The sequence below is a fragment of the Colossoma macropomum genome, unplaced genomic scaffold (assembly GCF_904425465.1).
Source record: "Colossoma macropomum unplaced genomic scaffold, Colossoma_macropomum, whole genome shotgun sequence".
NCBI classification, from domain to species: Eukaryota; Metazoa; Chordata; class Actinopteri; order Characiformes; family Serrasalmidae; genus Colossoma; species Colossoma macropomum.
In genome coordinates, this window is record NW_023494787.1 from 2978257 (window position 1) to 3000914 (window position 22658).

Genomic DNA, 22658 nt, shown 5'->3' on the forward strand with positions numbered 1-22658 from the left:
CATGCCAATAAAGCATATTTGATTTGATTTGATTTGATTTGAGAGAAGAGAGAGAGAGGAGGGAGAGAGGGGGACAGAGGAGGATGAGAGAGGGCGAGAGAGAGGGAGAGAGAGAGCGATAGACAGATAGAGAGAGGACGTGGGAGGGAGAAAAAATGTGTGTAATTTTAAAAGATTACACAGCAGGATGGAGGAAAGAAGTGGAGCATTTACAAAAGTGAAGTGTTTATAATAATCCACTATTTATGATTATACAGTATTAATAAGCACCTCTGTGTGACCTCATTCCTCGACAGGTATCTGAAGAGTTCCTACCTGAAGAGAAATGTTTTAATCAAATCTGCTGCTATTCAACACTTTATAACTGCTCTAATCTCATTAACCTCCAGCAACATTGCCATATCTGATCACCAGCACCACCCTATTAGTGCTCAGTGGTGGTCCTGTGGTCTTGAAGAAAGACAGCTCTTCCGATTGATGGAGAACATGTTGTACACGGTTCTATATAGAACCTTTTTGAAAGGGAATCTATATAGCATCAAAAAAGGTTCCTCTATTGTTACAAGCTTGACAACCAAAACCTCTCCCAATACAACCGAAACTCCTCCTGGTACAACGGAAACTCCTCCAGTACAACCGAAACTCCCAGTTCAACGGAAACTCCTCCCAGTACGACCAAGACTACTCCCAATACAACTGAAACTCCTCCTAGTACAAGCAAAACCCCTCCCAGTACATCTCAAACTCCTCCCAGTACAAACAAAACTCCTCCCAGTACAACTGAAACTCCTCCTAGTACAAGCAAAACCCGTCCCAGTACAACCAAAACCCCTCCCAGTGCAACTGAAACACCTCCTACACAGGAAGTGGATTTCAGTCTGACAAACTGGAGACTACCAAGTGTAAATGCATGTGGCTAAAATCTTGGATACAATCCAGATATGAGGCATATGAAGTGACCAAGTGTAAACGAGGTTTCAGTTCCTCAAAGAATCTGCAGACACACCTCCAAAGTTCAGTCTTAGAAGCTGGTTGATCAATTTCTGGAGTAATCAAACTCATTCAGTGGTGATGAGGTCTGGACTCTGGGGTGGTCAGTCCATTGTTCAGCTTCTTCGTCCTGATCTCAGCAGTGAGCTCGGGGTCGTTATCTCTCTGTAGAATGAGGTTCTTCAGTCAGACGTTTTCAGGAGCTGCATGACGTATTAATATGCGTTTGTACTCATCGGCGTTCGTAACGCCTTCAATCAGAGACTCACCACCAGCTACAGATGTTGTCCTGCATCTCCAAACCTGCTCTGATCCTCCGTCTCGCTCCACTGATGGTTCAGAGTCTTTCAGTGCTTCAGCGGTGAACACACTGCCTTCTGTTACTGCCGGACATCTCAGCAGTCCAGAAAACCTCCCTCCACTGCTCAGTCCAGTCCTGTCCAGTGTTGGGGTTCTAAAGCAGATGTCCTTTTCTCAGTGAGGTTCTTCTTGAACAGCTACACATCCTTTCAGACCCATAGTGCAGAGTCGTCTTCTCACAGTGGAAGGATGGACAGAAACACCTGTGGATGTTTTCAGATCTGAAGCAGCTTGATTTTCTCCTCTCTCTCAGAGATGAAAGCTTAAAGTGCTGTTTATCTGATGGGGGCAGTTTTGGGGTCGACCAGGTCTTCCAGGTGGTTGTTAGGAGCCACATTTTCTCCGGCGCTTGTAATCAGTTTTTGAACTTCAGTTTTGGAAACTCTTGGGTTTTTTGTTTGCTAATTTTCCTTTAACTTTCTCCTTCCTTATGCAAGTGGATTATCTTCTTTTTCTCATTATGTCTGATATCCTCAGTAGTGTCTCCTGAAGAATGAATAACTTGTACTCAATGGCTGTTTTGACTGGACATTAAATGAATAAATGGTCTCTGACTTTTGCACAGTGCTGTACTTCTTCTAATTTTCTCCACTGTTCCTTTTCTAGCATCTAATGCAAACGATCGGCAACACCACTAGTGTTATCATAGCTGTTCTCTGTCTGCGCTTGATTACTGAATGTGGTTGGCTTGATCTGTAAACTGTCTGCTTTAGCTTTTCTCTGCACGGGTAGCTGTGGTTGTACTCCACGTCACATAGCTTCGGTAAAAATAACGTTTCTTACAAAAGGAGCCAGCAAGAACAGCCTTCTATCACACTCAAATCAGGAAATGTGTTGCCCTTGTGAACAGGGTCTTGTGTTGCACCAATTTATTTTATCATCACTTATTATCAGGAAGCAAAATAAACAAAACCTCATGTCTATTACAGCCATCCAGACTGATATTTGTAAGATCCAAAACCCCAAATATAGTCATTCAGATGGTTCTCCATTGAGCAGAACTGCATCCACCAAGTTTAAAAAGTCTGCAACAATCCAACAACAGTCCAACCGTCTTCACTCCTTCCTCCTCGAACTGAGTTCTAACGCCAGACACTTGTTGTTATTGTATCACACTGCTTGTGTTGGAAGCCTCCAGTGTCTTACTCTATGCCAATGCTACGCTGGTGTCAGAGGTAGGGTACTGGCCGGGACTGTGTGGTTCACTGGGGATGTTTGACCTTAAAAGGGGGATATAGTGATCTGCTACTGGCTAGCACTGGCCTCTAGAATCTTGTGAGGTGTGGCCATCAGAGGTACACCCTCCTAAAAAGGGACTAAAATGTTGTTAATGTCATTGCTTGTTGGTCTAAAGGTATGTTTATTGGTTTACTGTGTTGTTCTCTGTTGGGAAGTGGGTTTAGTAAGTGTGGGTTGGTGGTCTCTGAGAGGGTCAAGTGTATAGCTAGCTAGTGCTGTGTATGTGTCTTTCTCCCTGGTGTTTAAAAAAGAGCACTTCTTGTGGTAGAAATCATGGCCTCGTCTGTGTCTTACTCTACACTGACGCTACACTATTATTATTACTATTATTATTATTATTATTATTATTAAGGTTGTCAAGTTGGTTCCGATTCCTGGTGACCTTATGAATAGGGTTTCTCCAGAATGTCCTGTCATCTACTGGGGTCTCCAGGTTTCTGAATGGCTGGTTCATGATTCCTCTGATTGTCTCCATCCATCTTGTTGCTGGTCGTCCTCTCCCCTCTTTTACCTTCAACTCCTCCAAGCAAAATAATCTTTTCCAGTGAATTGGTTCTTCTCATTATATACCCAAAATTAGAGCTTCAGTTTGGTTATCTGGGCTTCGAGTGAGAGGACAGGCTTTGGTTGAGGAGCCATTTGTTAGCTTCCAAGCTCATTTCAAAAGTCTTCACTAACATCAAAGACATCAATATTTTCCGTTCTGATTTTTATTGTTCCAACTTTTACATCCGTGAAGGAGCACAGAAAAGACCACAGCCTGGATAAATCAGATGTTTGTTTGTAGACAGACATGAAGACCTTTTCACGATCCTTCATCCTTGTTCTGCCAAGTGCTGTTTTTCTTGATGGATCCTTTGTTGTTAATAATTGATCCAAGCAAGCCGAAGCTCTCCACCACTCATCATCACTATCAATCCGAGGTAAAGTTAGAGCTGTTCCTGTTGTCATGACCTGTTTTCTTTGTATTGAGCTGAAGCTTGAAGATTGAGCTCTAACTACTAACTCTGTTCTTTAACTTTCCTCAATAAGATGTGACTCTTATTTTCCATTCAGTGTCATATCAACTCTATACTGAAGGTTACTGATGTTTCTCCCACCAATATTGCATCCTCGATCGTCTTCCTCCACTCCTGGGAGGTTAAACATCTACATGAAGACACAGTTGTATAAATATATAAATAGTGACATTGCTTAGCAAGGCATGATGAAGCACTGGCAGCACCTGAATACCTCCTGAGATTGGTTGTCCATCTAAAGTGTGGCAATGGCAGCTAGCAGTGACTTCGTGGTCAGGACTGCTCTGTGTGGCTCGGTGTAGAGCTGGACTCACTCTTTTTAGGGCTACAAAGGAAATCAAAGCATGTACAAAAACGTCAAAGTGAACAAGAGCCTTGTGTACAAATGCATAACCACTATGGATCCAGGATATTTGCAGGATCTTTGTGGTGAATCTTTGTGGGGAATCTATGAGTGATCTATGAATGATCTATATGGGGAATCAATAAGTGATCTGTGAATGATCCATGTGGGGAATCTATGAATGATCTTTGTGAGGGATCTATGCACAATTTATGAGTTATCTATATGGGGAATCTATGAGTGATCTATGGCTGATCTATGTGAGGAATCTATAAGCGATTTATGAATAATCTATGAGGGGGACCTAAAAGTGATCTGCCAGCAACTTATGTGTGATCTATGGGAAACTATGAGTGATCTGTGAATGATCTACCAGCAATCTATGAGTGATCTATGGATGATCTACTTAGAAATATATGAGTGATCTATGGATGATCTACTTAGAAATCTATGTGTGATCTACAAGCAATCCATGGGGAGAATTAACAGGGGAACTATGAGGGAAGTATATATGATCTATGGGGGATGATTTAGAGCCGATCTGTGGTTGATCAGGTATCTGTGGCTAGGGTTGTGGGCAAAGTGGGTGATATACAGAGCATCTATTAGTAATCTATGAGGGGATCTCTGTGATCTGTGAGTGATCTATGGTGAAGATGCAAGTGAACTATGAGTGGTCTATAAGTGATCTAAGCAGATCTGTGGGTAAATTATGGATAATCTTTGGGTGATCTCTGGGTAGCCTTGGGGGGGTAGGGTGACTGGATGGTCTGGTGAAGATCTATGAGTGATCCACTGGAGATCTAGGGGAAATGATCTACAGGCAAACTGCGGTTGGTTTACAAGGCATCTGTGGGGGGTTGTGGGTGATATTACGGGTGATATACAGGACATATATGGGTAATCTATGGATGGACATGTCAGTGATTTATAGTGAGACAATGTTGAAGCTGTGGAGAGCCATAAGTGGTCTGTAAGTGATCTATGGGATCTATGGGTGAGCTATGGTGCATCTCTGTGTGATCTATGGGTGATCAAGGTGGGAGGTATGGGTCACTAGATAACATGGGAAGAACTATGGGGATCTATCGGCGATCTATGGAGAATCTGTAAAGATGGTGGTCTATACTTGATCAGTAGGGGTTCTATGGGTGTCCTTTGCATGATCTACGTGCGATCTAAGGCTGGTTCATGGGTGATCAGCTGGGATCTGTGGGGGATTCTATGGGTGATTAATGGGGGAATACAGAAATACAATGTACTTAAAACAATACAACAACAAAAAGAAAAACAGAACTCACATTATTTGAAGCCGTCAACCCATTTTTATTTTCACACTGTTTTTGAGATGCGTTGATTGAAAATAGTCCTGTGGCTTTAGTCTGATCAGTCCTTTATCAGAGTGGATTTTTAGCAGATAAATAATCTCTGCAGAATAATGACATCTTCAAGCAGATTCAAACAAGCCATACATACACTATGTACACACCCGCCCACACACACACGCACACGTTACCCTTTTACCGACACAAGTATGAGAAGAACCTCGTATCTCTGCAGACGTTTGAGGATAATCTTGGCCTGGCGGACCCCCTACGTTTTCAAGCATTATTCTAAAGCAATACTGCAGTTCATCTCTATCTGGTGCACCTGTTACGTACTGTCAATTACCACAAACAATCAGCTTCCCTGCACGTGGAAACGTACAGAAAACCCACTGACTCAGAAACTGTAAAAATAGAAACTCAAAATTTCAAGGAAACATGATGCACTAGAGTTTTTTACTTTTCCCAACAGCTCTGTAGTCACCCCTCCTACGGTTAACTTATTTAACTAATTTAGACTTGTTTGTTCATCTAACAATAGGCTAAAAATAATACATAAGAGTTTTTAACAGGGAAACAGCCTACATAACATCACCAACACCCAGAACAACTTCTACTCTAATCATGTTACTGAGGCAGCTATCGCAGCATTAGCCGTCTTATCCAGAGGCTCTTGGTTACGTCCCAAGCAGAGAATCGAACCTCAGCTTGTTGGGTGGAGGGCAGCGGCTTTACCCACTGCACCGTTCCAACTGTTAGCTAAAAAACAAAAATTTATTGATTAAATACTTGCTGAGATGAGGTAGGGGTGGGCGATATGGCCAACATATTACATGATACTTCTCACAATACACAATATGGATCACGATATTTAGTTTTTCTGAGATTGAGTAAGTTGGAACAGACAAAATAGAACCTGTAATGCCACATTTGAAAAATACTATAATAATAATAATAATAAACCTACAACTACAGTGATTTTTATTCAGTGTTTTACAAACTGCACTGCGTTACATCCAATCAAACAGACCTAATTATGCTCACTTTGCAATAAAATGTAGTTGGCGATATTCACAACATGCTCAGAAAAGTATTGTGATATAATTTATCATGATGATGATAAAATATCATCATATTGTCCACCTCTAAGACCAGGTGTGACAATAAAAACATCCCCATCTGGTCTTTTGCTTGCAGTTTGTATAGGACAGCAGGTAACACCTCTCTCCTCTACCGATAGGCTGGGGTTCGATTCCCACCTCAGGCAGCACATCATGCTGTACTAGTACACATCCCTGAGTCAGACTCCTAATGCTACATTAGCTTACCTCTCTAACACGACTAGACTGGAAGCCATTCTGGATAAATGCCAAATGCTGTGATAGACATTATTCAAGGGACACTGGGCCTCATTCACCAATCGCTCTTAAGAAGAAATTCCTTCTTAAAACCCACTTACGCAGTTTTTACAAAGATTCTGATTCGAAGATTCATTCACCAATGTTTCTTATTTGGCATTTGTTCTTAAGAACAAGAACGTAAGAACAGAATCTACAGACACTCGAGAGCACAAAGGTGAGACCAGTTCTGCGCTTTAAGAACACGTCATGAATCTGACGTAGACTTTTCCTTAGGACCTTTCAGAAGACACATTCGAGAACAAACTTAGGAAGATATTGATCAATGAGCCCCAGTGTTTCTATAGAGAACCATGAACGCTTAAAGTTTCATTTGCATGCTTGAATGGTTCTTTGCATGGTGAAATGCCAACTGATCGATAGAGATTAGAGTGTTCCTCTAAGCCCACTCTTACTTCAAATGTTTCTTGAGATTGATGGAGAATGGGTTCTGTATGGTTCTATATAGAACCTTTTTTGAAAAGGGTTATATGTAGCACCAAAGGCTTGACATCTTGACAATAGCAAAACCCTATTTGCGCTACATAGAACCACACACAACACATTCTCCAGCCATCTAAAGAACCACTTCACCATGCAGAGAACCATTCAAGTATGCAAAGGTTCTTTTAGTGTTTATAGTTCAATATGGAACCAATGTCTTTACTAAAGAACCCTTGAAGAACCATCTTTTTTAAGAGTGCAGGCTGTTTTTTCTTTTTGTGAAAAATTTCACTGTTATTGCAGACTAACGTTGGGCGGACAAACAAACCTAAGCAGGTTAAACAAATAAACATCAGTAAGAAAACTAAAAAAGCATCACTTCGCCTTAAAACAGGTTTACAGTGTGAGGATATTATCAGTGGTACAACCCAAATGCAGCAGGTGGAGATCAGGTTAAAAAAAATTCTGAAGTATTCCTTCAAGCCCAGTCTTACTCTCTCCGTTCTGGACGGTTCTCACCGAGCGGAGTGGAGTTTACTCAGGCAGAGGACAGAGAGGTGTCCAGAAAGACAAGCGCATCCAGAGTGTAAGTCTCTGGCCACGCTCCCGGCCCTCAGGTTGCCTTCTCAGTCTCAGGTGTCAGGCTGCTTCATTAATATTGCCACAGCACTGGCCCGAATTCGGCCGGTTTCCACATCCCCGTCCCTCCGGCCGAGAGAGGAGGGAGGATCATCGTCGGAAACCAGGCCGGCGGTCAAAACAGCTCAAACAGAAGAGATTACAGTCCATCAGTAGTCTGAGTGTCCGTCTGTTAAACCTAAATCCAGCATCCAGTTTCCAGGTGCGAGCAGCAGCCGTCCACAAACAAAAATAAACACCTGCAGAGACAAACGGACGTCACTTCAGAGAGAAACACGTTAGTGTTTATAAAGCATTTTCATCCAGATATTGATTACACATCAGTTCAACCTAGAAAAATATTTCATGTGGTAACAAAGTGAATTAATTTGTTTTATTCAACCTAAATCAATACTCTGAATGAACGATTCTTTCAATCAAAGTCATTTTTCTGCTTGAACTGATGAACCATTTTTACAGTGTAGTCTTGTGTTCATAAGTGTTGATTACAGGTGTAACGATACTCATATTATCAAGTTCAAGGTAAATAAAGGTTCTCCAGTAGAACTCTTCATCTGACTCACTATCACCTCCTACGAGACAGGACAGGGCGGGGCTAGCTGGTTAGCATGCTAACTTCAGTAGATATTTCTCCACCACAGTACACAGACGTCTTTGACAGCCCTGTTATTTTTCACATTCTGTTGATAATTGTAGTTCTTTTGAATGTTTAAACTAAAAATCTGCACCTTTAATGACATTTTGGACAGCACACACTGTGAGCTGGAAACGGTTTGATATCATTTTATGTTTTTTCTATTGTTTAATTAGAAAACGTAATTGCAAAATGATATTTTTTTAAAATATTTTGCGGCGGGGTTGCGTTTACATCTTTACACTACGAAAAAAACTAAGGATCACATTTGGCCCAAATGCGTTGCACTGACTCACTTAGGTTTGGAATTTAGTATGAGGCAGTGATTCGGGCCAGTAACGTCACTGTAAGTCATAGAAACATAAGTGGAAAAATGATTAACTTTAGTAATTAAAAATCTAAGAATTGGGGGCTCCCGAGTGGCGCAACCGTCTAAGTGTTGGCCCTCTCATCAGGAGATCATGAGTTTGATCCCTGGTGATGCTGCAGCCGTCCGTAGCCGGGAGTCCGAGAGAGCACAATTGGCCTCGCTCTCTCTGGGTGGGTAGGATGGCCCCTCCTTCTCCCCCCATCACTCAGCGCGATGCTAGTCAGCGCAGGCGTCTGTTAGCTGACGTAGCAGATCTGGCGGTTGGCGCTTTCCTCCGAGCGCGTTCGGCTGTCCAGTGACGCTGCGTGAGCGGCAGTTCGAAAAGAAGCGGTGGTTGGCTTCACAGGTCTCGGAGGAAGCCTGTGTTAGCCTTCACCCTCCTAGCGTTGATAGCATGGGGGAGTCCTAACTAGCAGGTGGAATTGGAGACGACTAAATTAAGGAGAAAATCAGGTAAAAAAAAAAAAACAAAAACAAATCTAAGAATTAAACGTTTTCACAGTATAACCAAAATAAATATTAATAGAGACATACAAATAAAAACGTTGCAGTAGTGGCTGATTAAACGTTATCAGAGTGAGACAGAGCAGCCGCGGGCGCGCGATGCAGACAGCGAACCAGAGGTGGAGAAGTTTCTCAGGGCGCTTTGTTTGATGAGGACTTATCACACCTTGTTCTTTAGTTCGCTCCGTTTTGATGTGTGAACATTCCAACAGTATTTGGGTCTGCAACCAACAGCCGAACCGGTCCGGCAGAAACCCTGGGTCTCGGATCGAACCCTGTTCAGTTCACTGCTGATGGAAACAGTGGAGCTGGCTTTCCTTCTCTTCTAGAGGCACAACAGCACCGTACAGTCAGCATAACGACTGTTTTAACGACTGGCTCTTTAGACACTGAGCACAAGCTGAGGTTAAAAGCCATAAAATAATAGCAAAGATATGTGTTTGATTTCAACTCATGGATCGTGGAGCGTATATCTGGCCGAGCATCAGCGACCTGAGTGGTTAAACTCAATCTGATAAACCAGCAGAGATCAGGTAAGATTTATCAGTATTGTTGATTGTGATGACGCTAATCCAAAAGCCCAGGAAGTGCAGTGAGGTTTATTTCAGTCCACAACCTTAAAACTGGTGTTTTACTAAAAATGAAAGTATAGAAGGTCACCTGTTCGCTGTTAATTTAACTATGCCCTGGGGAGCTGGACCCAGCACGTCTGCCTAAGCCGCCATTACAACCGGAACCCTGTGAGGTTTATTTCAAATAAATCTTTAAAAACCCCCAAATAATTACTCTTTTGAAAAAGCCAGTGGAGTAACTTCAGTAAAAACGTGATGGACTGCAGCCCCAAATCAATCTACCTCGTACATTTCCCTTCTTTTTTTCCCCTTTTTAACATCACAATATTTTAACCTCATAACATTTTTTATGTTTTTTAACATACCTGCAGATTTTGCAAACCTACTGACAACCAGAATGGCCAATCTGATCTTTTTCAGGACCTAATTTTCAGGTTTTCAGTTTTAACTAAGGAAAACTAAAGATGCATTTAAAAAGTTGATTATATGAGTTTTCCTGTGGGCTGCTAGGCCTTGCAGGTGGGCCTTTGGGTAGAAAAGGCTGAGAACCCCTGCAGTAGAGGGAGTGCTGTATGAGCGACTTACTCTCTTTATTTATGATTTATCCAGTTCTGTCCCGTCTGCTACGTCTGAGCTTCCACTTCCCGTGTGGCTCCGCCGTCCCGCCCCGACTCTTTGACTGACAGGTATTTCTCCTCCTCGGGATCGTAGAAGTAAAATTTCCGCAGATACATTATCAAAGGTCTGAAAGAGAGGGAAAAGACACGTTTACACAAATATTACCATTTCTGAACCTATTAATAATGAAGTAAAGGCTTTGATTCACACTAAGTCTGCTGAAACCTAACGAGTGCCAGACGGGCTGAACTGGTCAGTAAACCAAATTATCACTTAGCGCGTTATAAAGGATCTGCAGGGCTTAAATAAACGTGTGTATTCAAGAAATCAGAATTGGAATTAGAGTTGGTTTTACTGGTCAGGTAAGATATCACTTACGAAGAGTTGGTCTTGGCAGCAGCTCAAATAAATCATACAGCGGTGTGCAAAAGTTTTGGCACCTCCAGTCAAATGATGTTTCATTGTTTTTTTTAACGTGAAAATAAGTTCACACCCTCCACACACACTTCTACACATTTTAATGAACAATTTATTGTTTATTTGAGTTTAACATATTGGGAAGAACAATAAAATATAGATAAAAGAGCAACGGCACATTTTATAATTTCTATTTTATGTATAAACTCAAATAAATAAACTGAATAAAGAAAATAGAAGATGTGCTCTTAAATTTGGTGAAGATGCCTTATTTAAGTGTGTTCTCTGTAGAGCAGGGTTGTCAAACTCAACCACTAAAGGGGCCATATTAAAAAATCTCAACAAATCTGTGGGCCAGACAAAAAAATGTTTTTATTTCATTTTTAATTAACGTTGTGCTACAACCTGATCTGGCTATTGATTATTCAAACTATGCAAAAACTTCAACAGTAAAATGCAGACACTTGCAGTAGAGCTTGAAATATGACATGAATACTTGAAATATTCAAAATGTCCCCAGGAAATCGGTCTTTTAAACCTACCTATCTGCTTCAACTAGACCCCTGACAGCTTTTCTTTACTGCAAGTTCATTAAGACTTGGGCTCAGTTTCTGAGCTGCTGAGCTGACATTTGGTGTTTATGTTGGTTGAACTGCAGCTGAAATACAGCTGGTGTGTTTGGTGATACGACTGGTGTGGAATTGCGTGGAACTGTGTAGAACTGAGGTGTAACCGCTGTCCCATAGACTGTTGTTGGAGTGGGAGAGTCAGAGCACATATTACGTTGCAGTGCATGCTGGGGATTGTAGTGCTGCGCAGTGTGAATCGAGCTAATATTAGCTGAGAATTTAAATACTTTTGAGGGCCAGATGGGATTGTGTCGTGGGCCTGATCTGCCCCGCGGGCCTTGTGTTTGACACATGAGCTCTAGAGAATGTGTTAAATTATATTCACTTAGAAAATCAACAACATCATGGAATTTGTTCAAATCTTTGCATAAATTAATTACACATTTAATCTTATTAAGTAGACAAGACCAAAGGAGAAAATAATAGAAATAATATTTATATTGTTACAAAATAATAATAATAATAATAATAATAATAATAACCATATTAACAGGTTAAACCATATAAAATGAAAAGTGCTCTCTACTGATTTATAGATTATCTATTGATTTTTTTTTTTTTTTTTGCCTAAAACAACCAATGCTCCCCAGTTTTGTGAAGCGTGAGGTGGGACAGTAAGAAAGATTTTAAATTGCACTGGTGTTTTGTGTTTTTTGCTGTCTGGGTGAATGATGCATACGTGGGCAGCGGGAGCTCCTGGATGTGGTCGATGCGGACCAACTGGCGGATGCAGAAGCGGCAGAGATGCTGCAGGGATTTAACACTGCTGAACCGGGACACTGGATACAGGAGCTGCACAGGAGTGGGCGGGAGACCTATAGAGAGACAGAGAGAGGGAGAGAGAGAGAGAGAGAGAGAGAGAGAGAGAGAGAGAGACCACATTTATAGAAGAGCAGAAGGTCCTCCTTACCCCAAACGTAGTCGATCAGCCTATAAACTCCATCAGAAACATGTTTGGTGTCTGAAGTTTGCTTCTTTAGTTCCTGCACTGGAGCTCCGAGGCTAATGTAGCTAATAAGTAATGGAAGCTTATACTCATGAATTAGCATGGAGCTAAATCATTTCTAACCGTGTACTAACCGTACTTACCTGTACTACGACTACTACTTTTACTGGAGTAAGATTTTACCCCTGGGTACCGGGTATTTCCTTTCACTGGAGTGCAGGGTCGCTGCTCTCGACTGCGATGACTCTCTGAACTCACCTGGAACGCGAGAGCGCAGGAAGTAGAGGAAGCGGCCGTTTTTGGAGTGCATGATGGCCCTCTCAATAAACTCCACCACCGAGTGGCAGCGGTCCTCAAATTTGGGGTGACACCACAGGCTGAACGTACCTAAAAAAAAGTACAAATACAGCTGTCAGACACCGAGAACGAAATTCTCCTGCAATGGAAGTGTGTGGAAACTGGAACAGACTGACGTCCGTCAATCAGCAGAAGAGGCCTCAACTTTGAACAATGTGCTACTTCAGTGCACTTTTTTATTATTTTATTTTTTATTAGCTAGACCAACTTAACCAGCACTGAACCAGCAAAAACCAGCACCAGACCAAATTAATCAGCACAGAACCAGTATAAAACAGTATATACCAACACTGAACCAGCATAAACCAGCATCAGACCAGCATAAACCAGCATCAAACAAGCATAAACCAGCACCAGACCAGTATAAACCAGCACCAGAACAGCATAAACCAGCACCAGACCTGTATAAACCAGAATCAGACCAGTATAAACCAGCACCAGACCAGCATAAACCAACACCAGACCAGTATAAACCAGCACTGAATCTGCATAAACCAGCACCAGACCAACTTAACCAGCACCAGACCAGCATAAACCAGCACCAGACCAACTTAATCAGCACCAGACCAGCATAAACCAACACCAGACCAGTATAAACCAGCACTGAATCTGCATAAACCAGCACCAGACCAACTTAATCAGCACCAGACCAGCATAAACCAGCACCAGACCAACTTAATCAGCACTGAACCAGCATAAACCAGCACCAGACCAAATTAATCAGCACCAGACCAGCATAAACCAGCACCAGACCAACTTAATCAGCACCAGACCAGCATAAACCAGCACCAGAAACTGAACTATCAGAAGGAAAATTATCCTGATTCTGGAAATCAAACTGAAGGTTAACCTCAGAATCAGATATTGCATCAAACCTGAGAATCTGAGTATCACTGCAGCCTCACTGACCATTACATTTATCATCTACAGACTGAAACCAGGAGCTCTGAGCCTCTGAATAAAGACAGACAGACGAAAAGGAAGTGTAATCGAGAGAGGAACGTATTTTCTGATGTGTTGATAAGAGAGCGAAGGCTCTCTATTCAGGTCTGTGTACAGGAGTAAACCTGGACGGACTGAGAACTTCTGTGCAGCTGTTTTTTTTCTTTTAAATTAAGGAATGAGATTAAATTATGTGTCTAGACATCAAAATGAAAAGAAAGGAAGCTTGAAAGCACTGCAGACTGCAAAATAAAAAGAGAAGCCGTAAAGACGGAAAACCACACCAGCTTTAAAGGGAAGGAAAACACTGTTAATGAAAAAAAAAAAGGTCTGCGTTTCACACTCAGACTACAGTAAACACTCCTGTTTCACTCTCAGCTACAGTCCACATTCTCAATAATGTAAACCGGGAGAATTTCAGCTTTATTCAATTCAGTTATACACCGGTCAGGCATAACATTCTGACCACCTCCTTGTTTCTACGCTCATTGTCCATTTTATCAGCTCCACTGACCGTATAGTTTCACTCTGTAGTTCTACAGTTACAGACTGTAGTCCATCTGTTTCTCTGATACTTTGTTAGCCCCCTTTTACCCTGTTCTTCAGTGGTCAGGACCCCCATGGACCCCCACAGAGCAGGTACTATTTGGGTGGTGGATCATTCTCAGCACTGCAGTAACACTGACGTGGTGGTGGTGTGTTAGTGTGTGTTATGCTGGTCTGAGTGGATCAGACACAGCAGTGCTGCTGGAGTTTTTAAACACTGTGTCCACTCACTGTCCACTCTATTAGACACTCCTACCTTGTCGGTCCACCTTGTAGATGTAAAGTCAGAGACGATAGCTCATCTGCTGCTGCACAGTTTGTGTTGGTCATCCTCTAGTCCTTCATCAGTGGTTACAGGACGCTGCCCACAGGACGCTGCCCACAGGACACTGTTGGCTGGATGTTTATGGTTGGTGGACTATTCTCAGTCCAGCAGTGACACTGAGGTGTTTAAAAACTCCAGCAGCACTGCTGTGTCTGATCCACTCAGACCAGCGCAACACACACTAACACACCACCACCACGTCAGTGTTACTGCAGTGCTGAGAATGATCCACCACCCAAATAGTACCTGCTCTGTGAGGGTCCATGGGGGTCCTGACCACTGAAGAACAGGGTAAAAGGGGGCTAACAAAGTATCAGAGAAACAGATGGACTACAGTCTGTAACTGTAGAACTACAGAGTGAAACTATACGGTCAGTGGAGCTGATAAAATGGACAATGAGCGTAGAAACAAGGAGGTGGTCAGAATGTTATGCCTGATCAGTGTATCACACATAATCAGTCTACTAAGCTTTCTGACATAATATAGCTATATTATATATAAATTTGAATACATTATGTATATAATGTCATGTTTTGCCTAGAACACGGTTAAAAAGAAGGTTCTTTAGGGGTTATTCATTGAAGAAAATGGTTCTATTTAGAAATATGACCACTCAAAGAACCCTTTGCATGATGAAATGGTTCTCTGCATGGTGAAATGGTTGTTCAGATGGTTCTATATAGAACCTTTTTGAAAATGGTGCTATGTAGCACCAACAAGGGTTAAAAGCTTCACATCGTCACAACTGTAGAACCCTTTTTGGTGTCATATAGAACACATTATGCATCATTCTGAAGAACCTTTTCATGATGCAAAGAACCATTTAATCATGCAAATGGTTCTTTGAGTGGTTAAGGTTCTATATAGAACCATTTTCTTTACTAAAGAACCCTTAAAAAACATCTTTTTTAAGAGTGTAGAAGAAGAGAGACTGAGGGCAGATTTATAAGGAACTTTACATGCATAACAATATATAAATAAGCAAAAATAGCAGAACAACAGCTGCTTGTCCTGTGGGAGGCAGTACATACAGCACCTCGACTCTACCAGCCACAAGGAAAGATCTGGACAGGAGCTGCTGGGAAAACTGGCAGAAAACATGCAGTGTTACTACTGTCCACTGGAGGGCGCCAGTGCTAGTAGTTTAAATGCCTTTTCAGAGTGTTTTCCCTCAGCAGAGCAGCAGAGGGACAATTACAGAACAATCTAACCCAGTTTAATGCGGAGGTAGTGTTAAGTAGAGCTCAACGATACGGCAAAAATCGATACTTTTTCACGATATGTCACAATATTTACTTAGACTGTACAACCAGGACTGCCCCCCCCACCCACCGTTAGACCTCACACACCTATAGTAGGTAAACTGTCAACCTATTAACAAACCTGTGTGCAATATAATCAGTACTCTGTGTGCAATATTCCATGTGCAATACGTGTAAAATATTCTTAAAGTGTAAAGATTTTTTGATTTTTTATTTATAATAAATATATTTTTATAATAAAACCAGTGTTAACCAGCACCAGACCAACTTAATCAGCACCAGACCAGCATAAACCAGCACCAGACCAACTTAATCAGCACCAGACCAGCATAAACCAGCACCAGACCAACTTAATCAGCACCAGACCAACTTAATCAGCACTGATCCACTGCCGACTGAAAAGCTGCTCAGTGGTGATGACAGTTTGGGAATTTAGTGTCGTCTCATCTTCAGAGTCTGACCAAATCGGCTGTCGGTCAAATGTGATCTTAAAAGTGTCCATTTTCTGTTTGTGGCAAAGTAAGAAGTGAAAACGTTCAAATGGCTTGAGCGTCTCTCCTGCAGCTGTAAAAGTCGTTGCTTAGCAACGGCGTCTCAGCGGAGTGATACAGTGTTTGTGATAAAAACGTGATATTATGGCGAAATAACAGCACAATTAGAACACTTCTCAACCAATCAGCTCGCGTGACCTGTTGTAGAAATCACAATAATGATAAATATTATCATATCTTCCAGCCCTCGTACAGAACTAAGACATATATCTAGACTTAAACATACTCAAGTACATAAAAGTAGAGAAGCAATGTTAACAGTCAGGACATATATATTTTTTTTTTGTTTGGTAGTGGCCTGTGCAAAAGTTATGGCACACTGTGTATTATGTTCTTCCCCAGTATGTTAAACTCAGTAATTGTGTATTAAAGTGTGTAGAAGTGTGTCTCTGTACTGGATGTGTTAAACACCTCTATGCTGTATATGTACCAACCTAACATAGTTACTGGATGCAAAATGAGGGAAACACCAAGGCCAAAACGTCCAAGCTGTTCAAGCTGGAAAGCGTAAAGAGCTTCAAATCAGTCATTAGCCTTGATTTTGGAGTCATGCTTTACATGGAAGTGACAAAACTAAGGAGTGAAATAAAACTCAAACTGTGAGTGAAGGAAACACAGACGTTACTGATTCTGACTGTTTGAGGGAAACAAACGTTTTAAGCCAGAATCGGAGCAGTTCCGCTTTTTAAAGCCACCAGACAGCAGCTACACCTCCTCCTCTTCCTGTTTTCTAACAGAAACAGCCACTGTCTGTTCCAGGATTGAACTTCACATTCAACCGCTTTACAAACCCCTCAGTAAAACTGGGTTTCTGCTCTTTTATTTCAATACGTCAGCACAACAACATAGCCACACTATATACACTTTTCACTAGAGCGTCATCACTCCCACTCATCCCACATACAGTGGTGTTTGAAAGTTTGTGAACCCTTTAGAATTTTCTATATTTCTGCACAAATTTGACCAAAAACTTCATCAGATTCATCAGAAGTCCTAATAGTAGATAAAGGGAACCAAGTTAAATAAACAAGACAAAATATTAAACATGGTCATTTATTTATTGAGGAAAATTGTTCCATCAATGATGGTAAGTCGTCCTGACCCAGATGCAGCAAAACAGGCCCAAACCATGATACTACCACCACCATGTTTCACAGATGGGATAAGGTTTTTATGCTGGAATGCAGTGTTTTCCTTTCTCCAAACATAACGCTTCTTATTTAAACCAAAAAGATCTATTTTGGTCTCATATGTTCAGAAAGCATTGTTCCAAAAGCCTTTTGGCTTGTCCATGTGATCTTTAGCAAACTGCAGACGGGCAGCAACGTTCTATTTTGAAGAGCAGTGGCTGCTCCTTGCAACTCTGCCATGCACACCATTGTTGTTCAGTGTTCTCCTGATGGTGAACATTAACATTAGCCACTGTGAGACAGGCCTTTAGTTGCTTAGAAGTTACCCTGGGTTCCTTTGTGACCTCGAGGACTATTACACGTCTTGCTCTTGGTGTGACCTTTGTTGGTCGACCACTCCTAGGGAGCGTAGCTGTGGTCCTGAATTTCCTCCATTTGTACACAGTCTGTCTGACTGTGATTGGAGTCCAAACTCTTTAGAGACGGTTTTGTAACATTTTCCAGCCTGATGAGCATCAACAGCTCTTCTTCTTCTTCCTCAGAAACCTCCTTTGTTTGTGTCATGATGTACTTCCACAAGCATGTGCTATGAAGATCAGACTGTGATAGATCCCTGTTCTTTAAATAAAACAGGGTGGTCACTCACACCTGATTGCCGTCCCATTGATTAAAAACACCTGATCCTAATTTCACCTTCAAACTGTCTGCTAATTCTAAAGGTTCACACACTTTTGCCACTCACAGAACTGTAATACTGGATCATTTCTAATATTTTTATCTCGTTTGTTTAATTTGGTTCTCTTCATCTACTATTAGGACTTGTGTTCAAATCTGATGATGTTTTAGGTCAAATTTATGCAGAAATATAGAAAATTCCAAAGGGTTCACAAACTTTTGAAGCACCACTGTAGGTTCAGTGGAGCTTCATCACTCCAACTCATCCCAAAGGGGTTATTTTAATATGTCCTTCTTCACCTTAATATCTAGAACACCTTTCTTCTGAGAGCTCTTCACTGTCCTCCTGCAGCAGCAGGGCCTCCAACCTCCACTAGTTCTCTTTGTTTTTAAAATTCTTTATTTCCCTTAATAAAATTGTTTTCTGATTTGGGATTTGGACTCTTTTATGCTGCTTCCCTTGAGTCAGGGTTTGTACGATAATGGGAGCTCGTCATATTTGTCGTTTTTCGGTTAGTTTTTGCTTTTCTGTTGGCTGGTTTGGTGGTCTGCTGTTGCAGAATCTGTCCTCTCCACTTTGACTTGACTCCTGCAGATGTGTACTGTTAAATGAGGGCTGTGTATTTTGTCTGGGTTCCCCCTGACAGGTACAGTTTGTACCACAGGCTTACCCAGTTAATGCCTAGAACGTAAGGGACTGGAAAAGAAAGCATTATTATTATTGTTGTTATTATTATTATTAGTGTATGGTATGTGTGGTACCTCTGTAGTGCTCCATGCGTGTGTGGTGGGTGACGCCCTGCGAGCGGAAACTGAGGCTGAGGATGTATCGGGGGTCTGAACTGTCCCGCACCAGGAAGGATCCGTCTGCTGTCCCCTTCAGCTTCATCTCGGCGTCCTCCCAGTTCATCGGACCCCAGTACCACCCACACTGCCGCAGAGAGAGAGAGCGCAGCGTCACACAGGTGCACAGGAAAAACACGACAAAACCGCCTCAGCACAGACTCACTGACACACATACAGGAGCGGTTACACATCCTGTAACCGCGGTAACCAGGAGTCTAGATTTAGACTAAACTCAGAGCCTCAATATAACACACACTCCGCGCTGATAAACACACGTTTCAGCTGATTTTCTAAGTGAAAACGAGTGAAAACATCCTGTACAGAGAACTCGCTTAAACATGGCATTTTTCTGCAGATTTTAGTGCATAACGTCTGTTCATCTGCTGAGTTAACTTGGTAAGACTTTACTATAGGGCAATGTTCATAAGGCTATATAAGCTTGTCATGACAGCTGACATAACCCTACATAAATGTGTATAAATGCTTATTCCAATATGCGTCATTCACTATAAAGGTTACATTTGGCAGTTTTGATCAAAATTAGCTAAACTAGCCGTTATGACAGAAGATGCCTAATGGATTAAGCATTCATAAACATTTATGTAGGGTTATGCCAGTTGTCATGACAAGCTTACGTAGGTGTCACGTAGCCTTATGAACACTGCAGTACAGTAAAGTGTTACCGTTAACTTGAAGGCTGCTGCATAACACTGACATAACCATGCTTTAAACGTGTTATGGCAGATTATGTTCAGAAATATAACAGTGCCGCAATGTTTGACGTTATAACAGCCCACGTTACATAGTAATTTTTGTTGTGTGCTCTAGTTAGCTGTCATAACATCAAATATTATGACAATTAGCGGTAATGATACCATACCACTTATAACACTGAACATAATCTGTTATAACATCTCATGACAGCATATGAGATCTGCCAGTGCATGTTTATGGCAATGCTATGTTATATAAATTGGGTTTAAGTGATGAAACCAAACTGACTGTTTTGTGAAATAACTCAAAAAGAGCTGTTAATAATATTATTATCATTACTATTATTATTATTATTATTATCATTATATGGATTGATTAATCCGGTAAAGTTTGTGAAATACTGTATGCAAAGATTTGAACACCCCTAGTCTAATTATGTTTTGTGAAAATAAGCGAACACATCCTCTACAGAGAAAACACTTAAATATTTTCTGCTAATTCATATTGATTTGCAAGGTTAACACATTAGGGATAAAACATAACATATAAAAGGGGCCATAACTTTTGCACAGGCCACATTGTGTATTATATTTTTCCCCAATATGTTAAATTCAGTAAATAAACAGTAACTGTGCAGTAAAATGTGCAGAAGTGTGTCTCTGTGGAGGATGTGCTCATTTATTTTCACTTTTAAAGCGTATAGTTCTGGTCCTGAAACCTGATTGGCTGAGCTGCATTCAAATACTCCATATAAGCACACCTGGCCAACTCACCACAGCCAAATTCAGTATTAATGCACAGCCCACTAAAACCTTTCTGCTGTTAAAGGCAATATTGCCAACTGAGCCACTTCATCACTAGACTTGGTGACTTTTTTAGACACCTTGATTGACTTTTTCTGTTCAAAAACACACCTCTGTCTGCGTCTGCCCTGTTCAGAGAGGCTGAGCAGCATGTTCAGTCTGCACCGCAGCTCACACAGACCGCTACAGTCGTGTGGTCATTCTGTAGTCAGCGCTCTTTTGCCTTTATAAGGAACTCTGGGTCTAAGAGGAATTTCTCTATGAGAAAAATCAATGGAGTTTTGAAAACTGCCTCTGTCGCATCCTGTGATAATCAAAAATGTTCCAAAGCTGATATGTTTTGTCGTGAACATTCTTCTCTTGAATATCACTGGATCCTCTGAATTACGAGGTTGTTAAAAAGTCGAAATATGAATATTACTTCATGTAAGCTAATGCTACTGTGCACTGAATTGACACCAATAGACTGGGAGCTTCCTTAAAAACCATGCAAACCAGCTCGCTTTGCTGGTATTATGTTGATCAGGTGATTTAAGCTATCAAAATATCCTACCTACACTCTCAAGGGTACCTTTAGTCAGGGAACATAACTGAACCATAATCCACTGAAATGATATGTTCTAAGCTGTACTGACTCCACACACCCCGTCTCGTCTCCAGGCTTTTATTTTACTGTTCTGTACTAAAACATTCGGTTATGAAAAGGTACAAATACGAACTTTTCACCTGGAAACACTTATTTAAGGTTCACAATCAGACCTTAAATCCACTGTTGGAGCTTTGAGGGAACATTGACACTGTTTGTACCTTGATGGACGAAAATGTACCTGAACAGAACCTTCATTTCTAACAGTTTAATGTATATAGCTACCTATACATATGTGCTGCTGTAGGTTTTGTTTTCATTTAAAGAGTTTAATTTGATGGTTTTGACTGTCATCACTGTCTTATCACTCAGGATCTCACTGAAAACGGAACGTCCTTCTTGTGGTTGTTACTCAGACGGAGGCGCTGTGTGTGAGAAAGAATAAGAAAGATTGTGAGTGATCGTTTTACACGGAAATATAGCCGAAGGCACCAGGGATGTGGGAAAGTGTTTTGAGTAAAGGGTCCTGAAATTTTTAGCAGGATGTGTCATACAGTGCTATAATAATGAGGCGAGTGACGACATTATATACTATAATTTATACATACAGTGGATATAAAAAGTCTACACGCCCCTGTTAAAATGCCAGGATTTTGTCATGTAAAAAAAATCTGACCGAGATGAATCATTTCAGATTTATTTCCGCCTTCAGTGTGACCCATAATCGGTACAATTCCATTGAAAAACAAACTGAAAACGTTTAGAGGGGAAAAATAAAAATAACAAAACTAAAATAATGTGGTTGCATAAGTGTGAACACCCTCTTGTGATTGGGGATGTGGTTGTGTTCAGAATTAGCCAATCACATTTAAACTCATGTTAAATAGTAGTCAGTACACAGCTGTCATCGTTTAAAGTGATACTGATTAACCCCATATAAAGTTCAGCTGTTCTAGTAGGATTTTCCTGACATTTTCTTAGTTGCATTTTACAGCAAAAGCCATGGTTTGTAAAGAGCTTACAACACATCAAAGGGATCTGACTGTTGAAAGGTATCAGTCAGGAGAAAGGAAAAATATTCCAAGCCATTAGATATACCATGGAACACAGTGAAGACGGTCACCAAGAATGGATTAAATTTGGCACAACATTGACATTACATGTCTGGGCTGTGGGGTCGGGTGGCAGGACAGAAGCCTTTCCTAACAAAGTAAAACATCCAAGCCCGGCTATATTTTGCCAAAACATACATCAAGTCTGCCAAAAGTATGTGGGAACACGTGTTCTGGTCTGATGAGACCAAGGTTGATCTTTTTGGCCATAATTCTAAAAGGCATGTTTGGCGCAAAGCCAACACTGCGCATCACCAAAAGAACACCATACCCAGAGTGAAGCATGGTGGAGGCTGCATTATGCTTTGGGGCTGTTTTTCTGCAGGAACTGGGGCTTTAGTCAAGGTGGAGAGGATTATGAA

At 41.3% G+C, this 22658-nt stretch overlaps 1 protein-coding gene across 1 annotated transcript in view; it reads right to left on the reverse strand.

Annotated features, from left to right (window-relative positions):
• Positions 1-5256: 5256 nt before the first annotated feature.
• Positions 5257-22658, reverse strand: part of LOC118805216 (suppressor of cytokine signaling 7-like) — a 38925-nt gene continuing 21523 nt past the window's right edge. The window contains exons 6-10 of the mRNA XM_036565865.1: positions 18998-19166; positions 12705-12833; positions 12180-12315; positions 10422-10580; positions 5257-7995 (exon numbers count right to left, since the gene is read on the reverse strand). Coding sequence (XP_036421758.1) covers positions 10460-10580; positions 12180-12315; positions 12705-12833; positions 18998-19166 — 555 coding nt within the window. The 3' untranslated portion in view covers positions 5257-7995; positions 10422-10459. The remainder of the gene's footprint in view (positions 7996-10421; positions 10581-12179; positions 12316-12704; positions 12834-18997; positions 19167-22658) is intronic.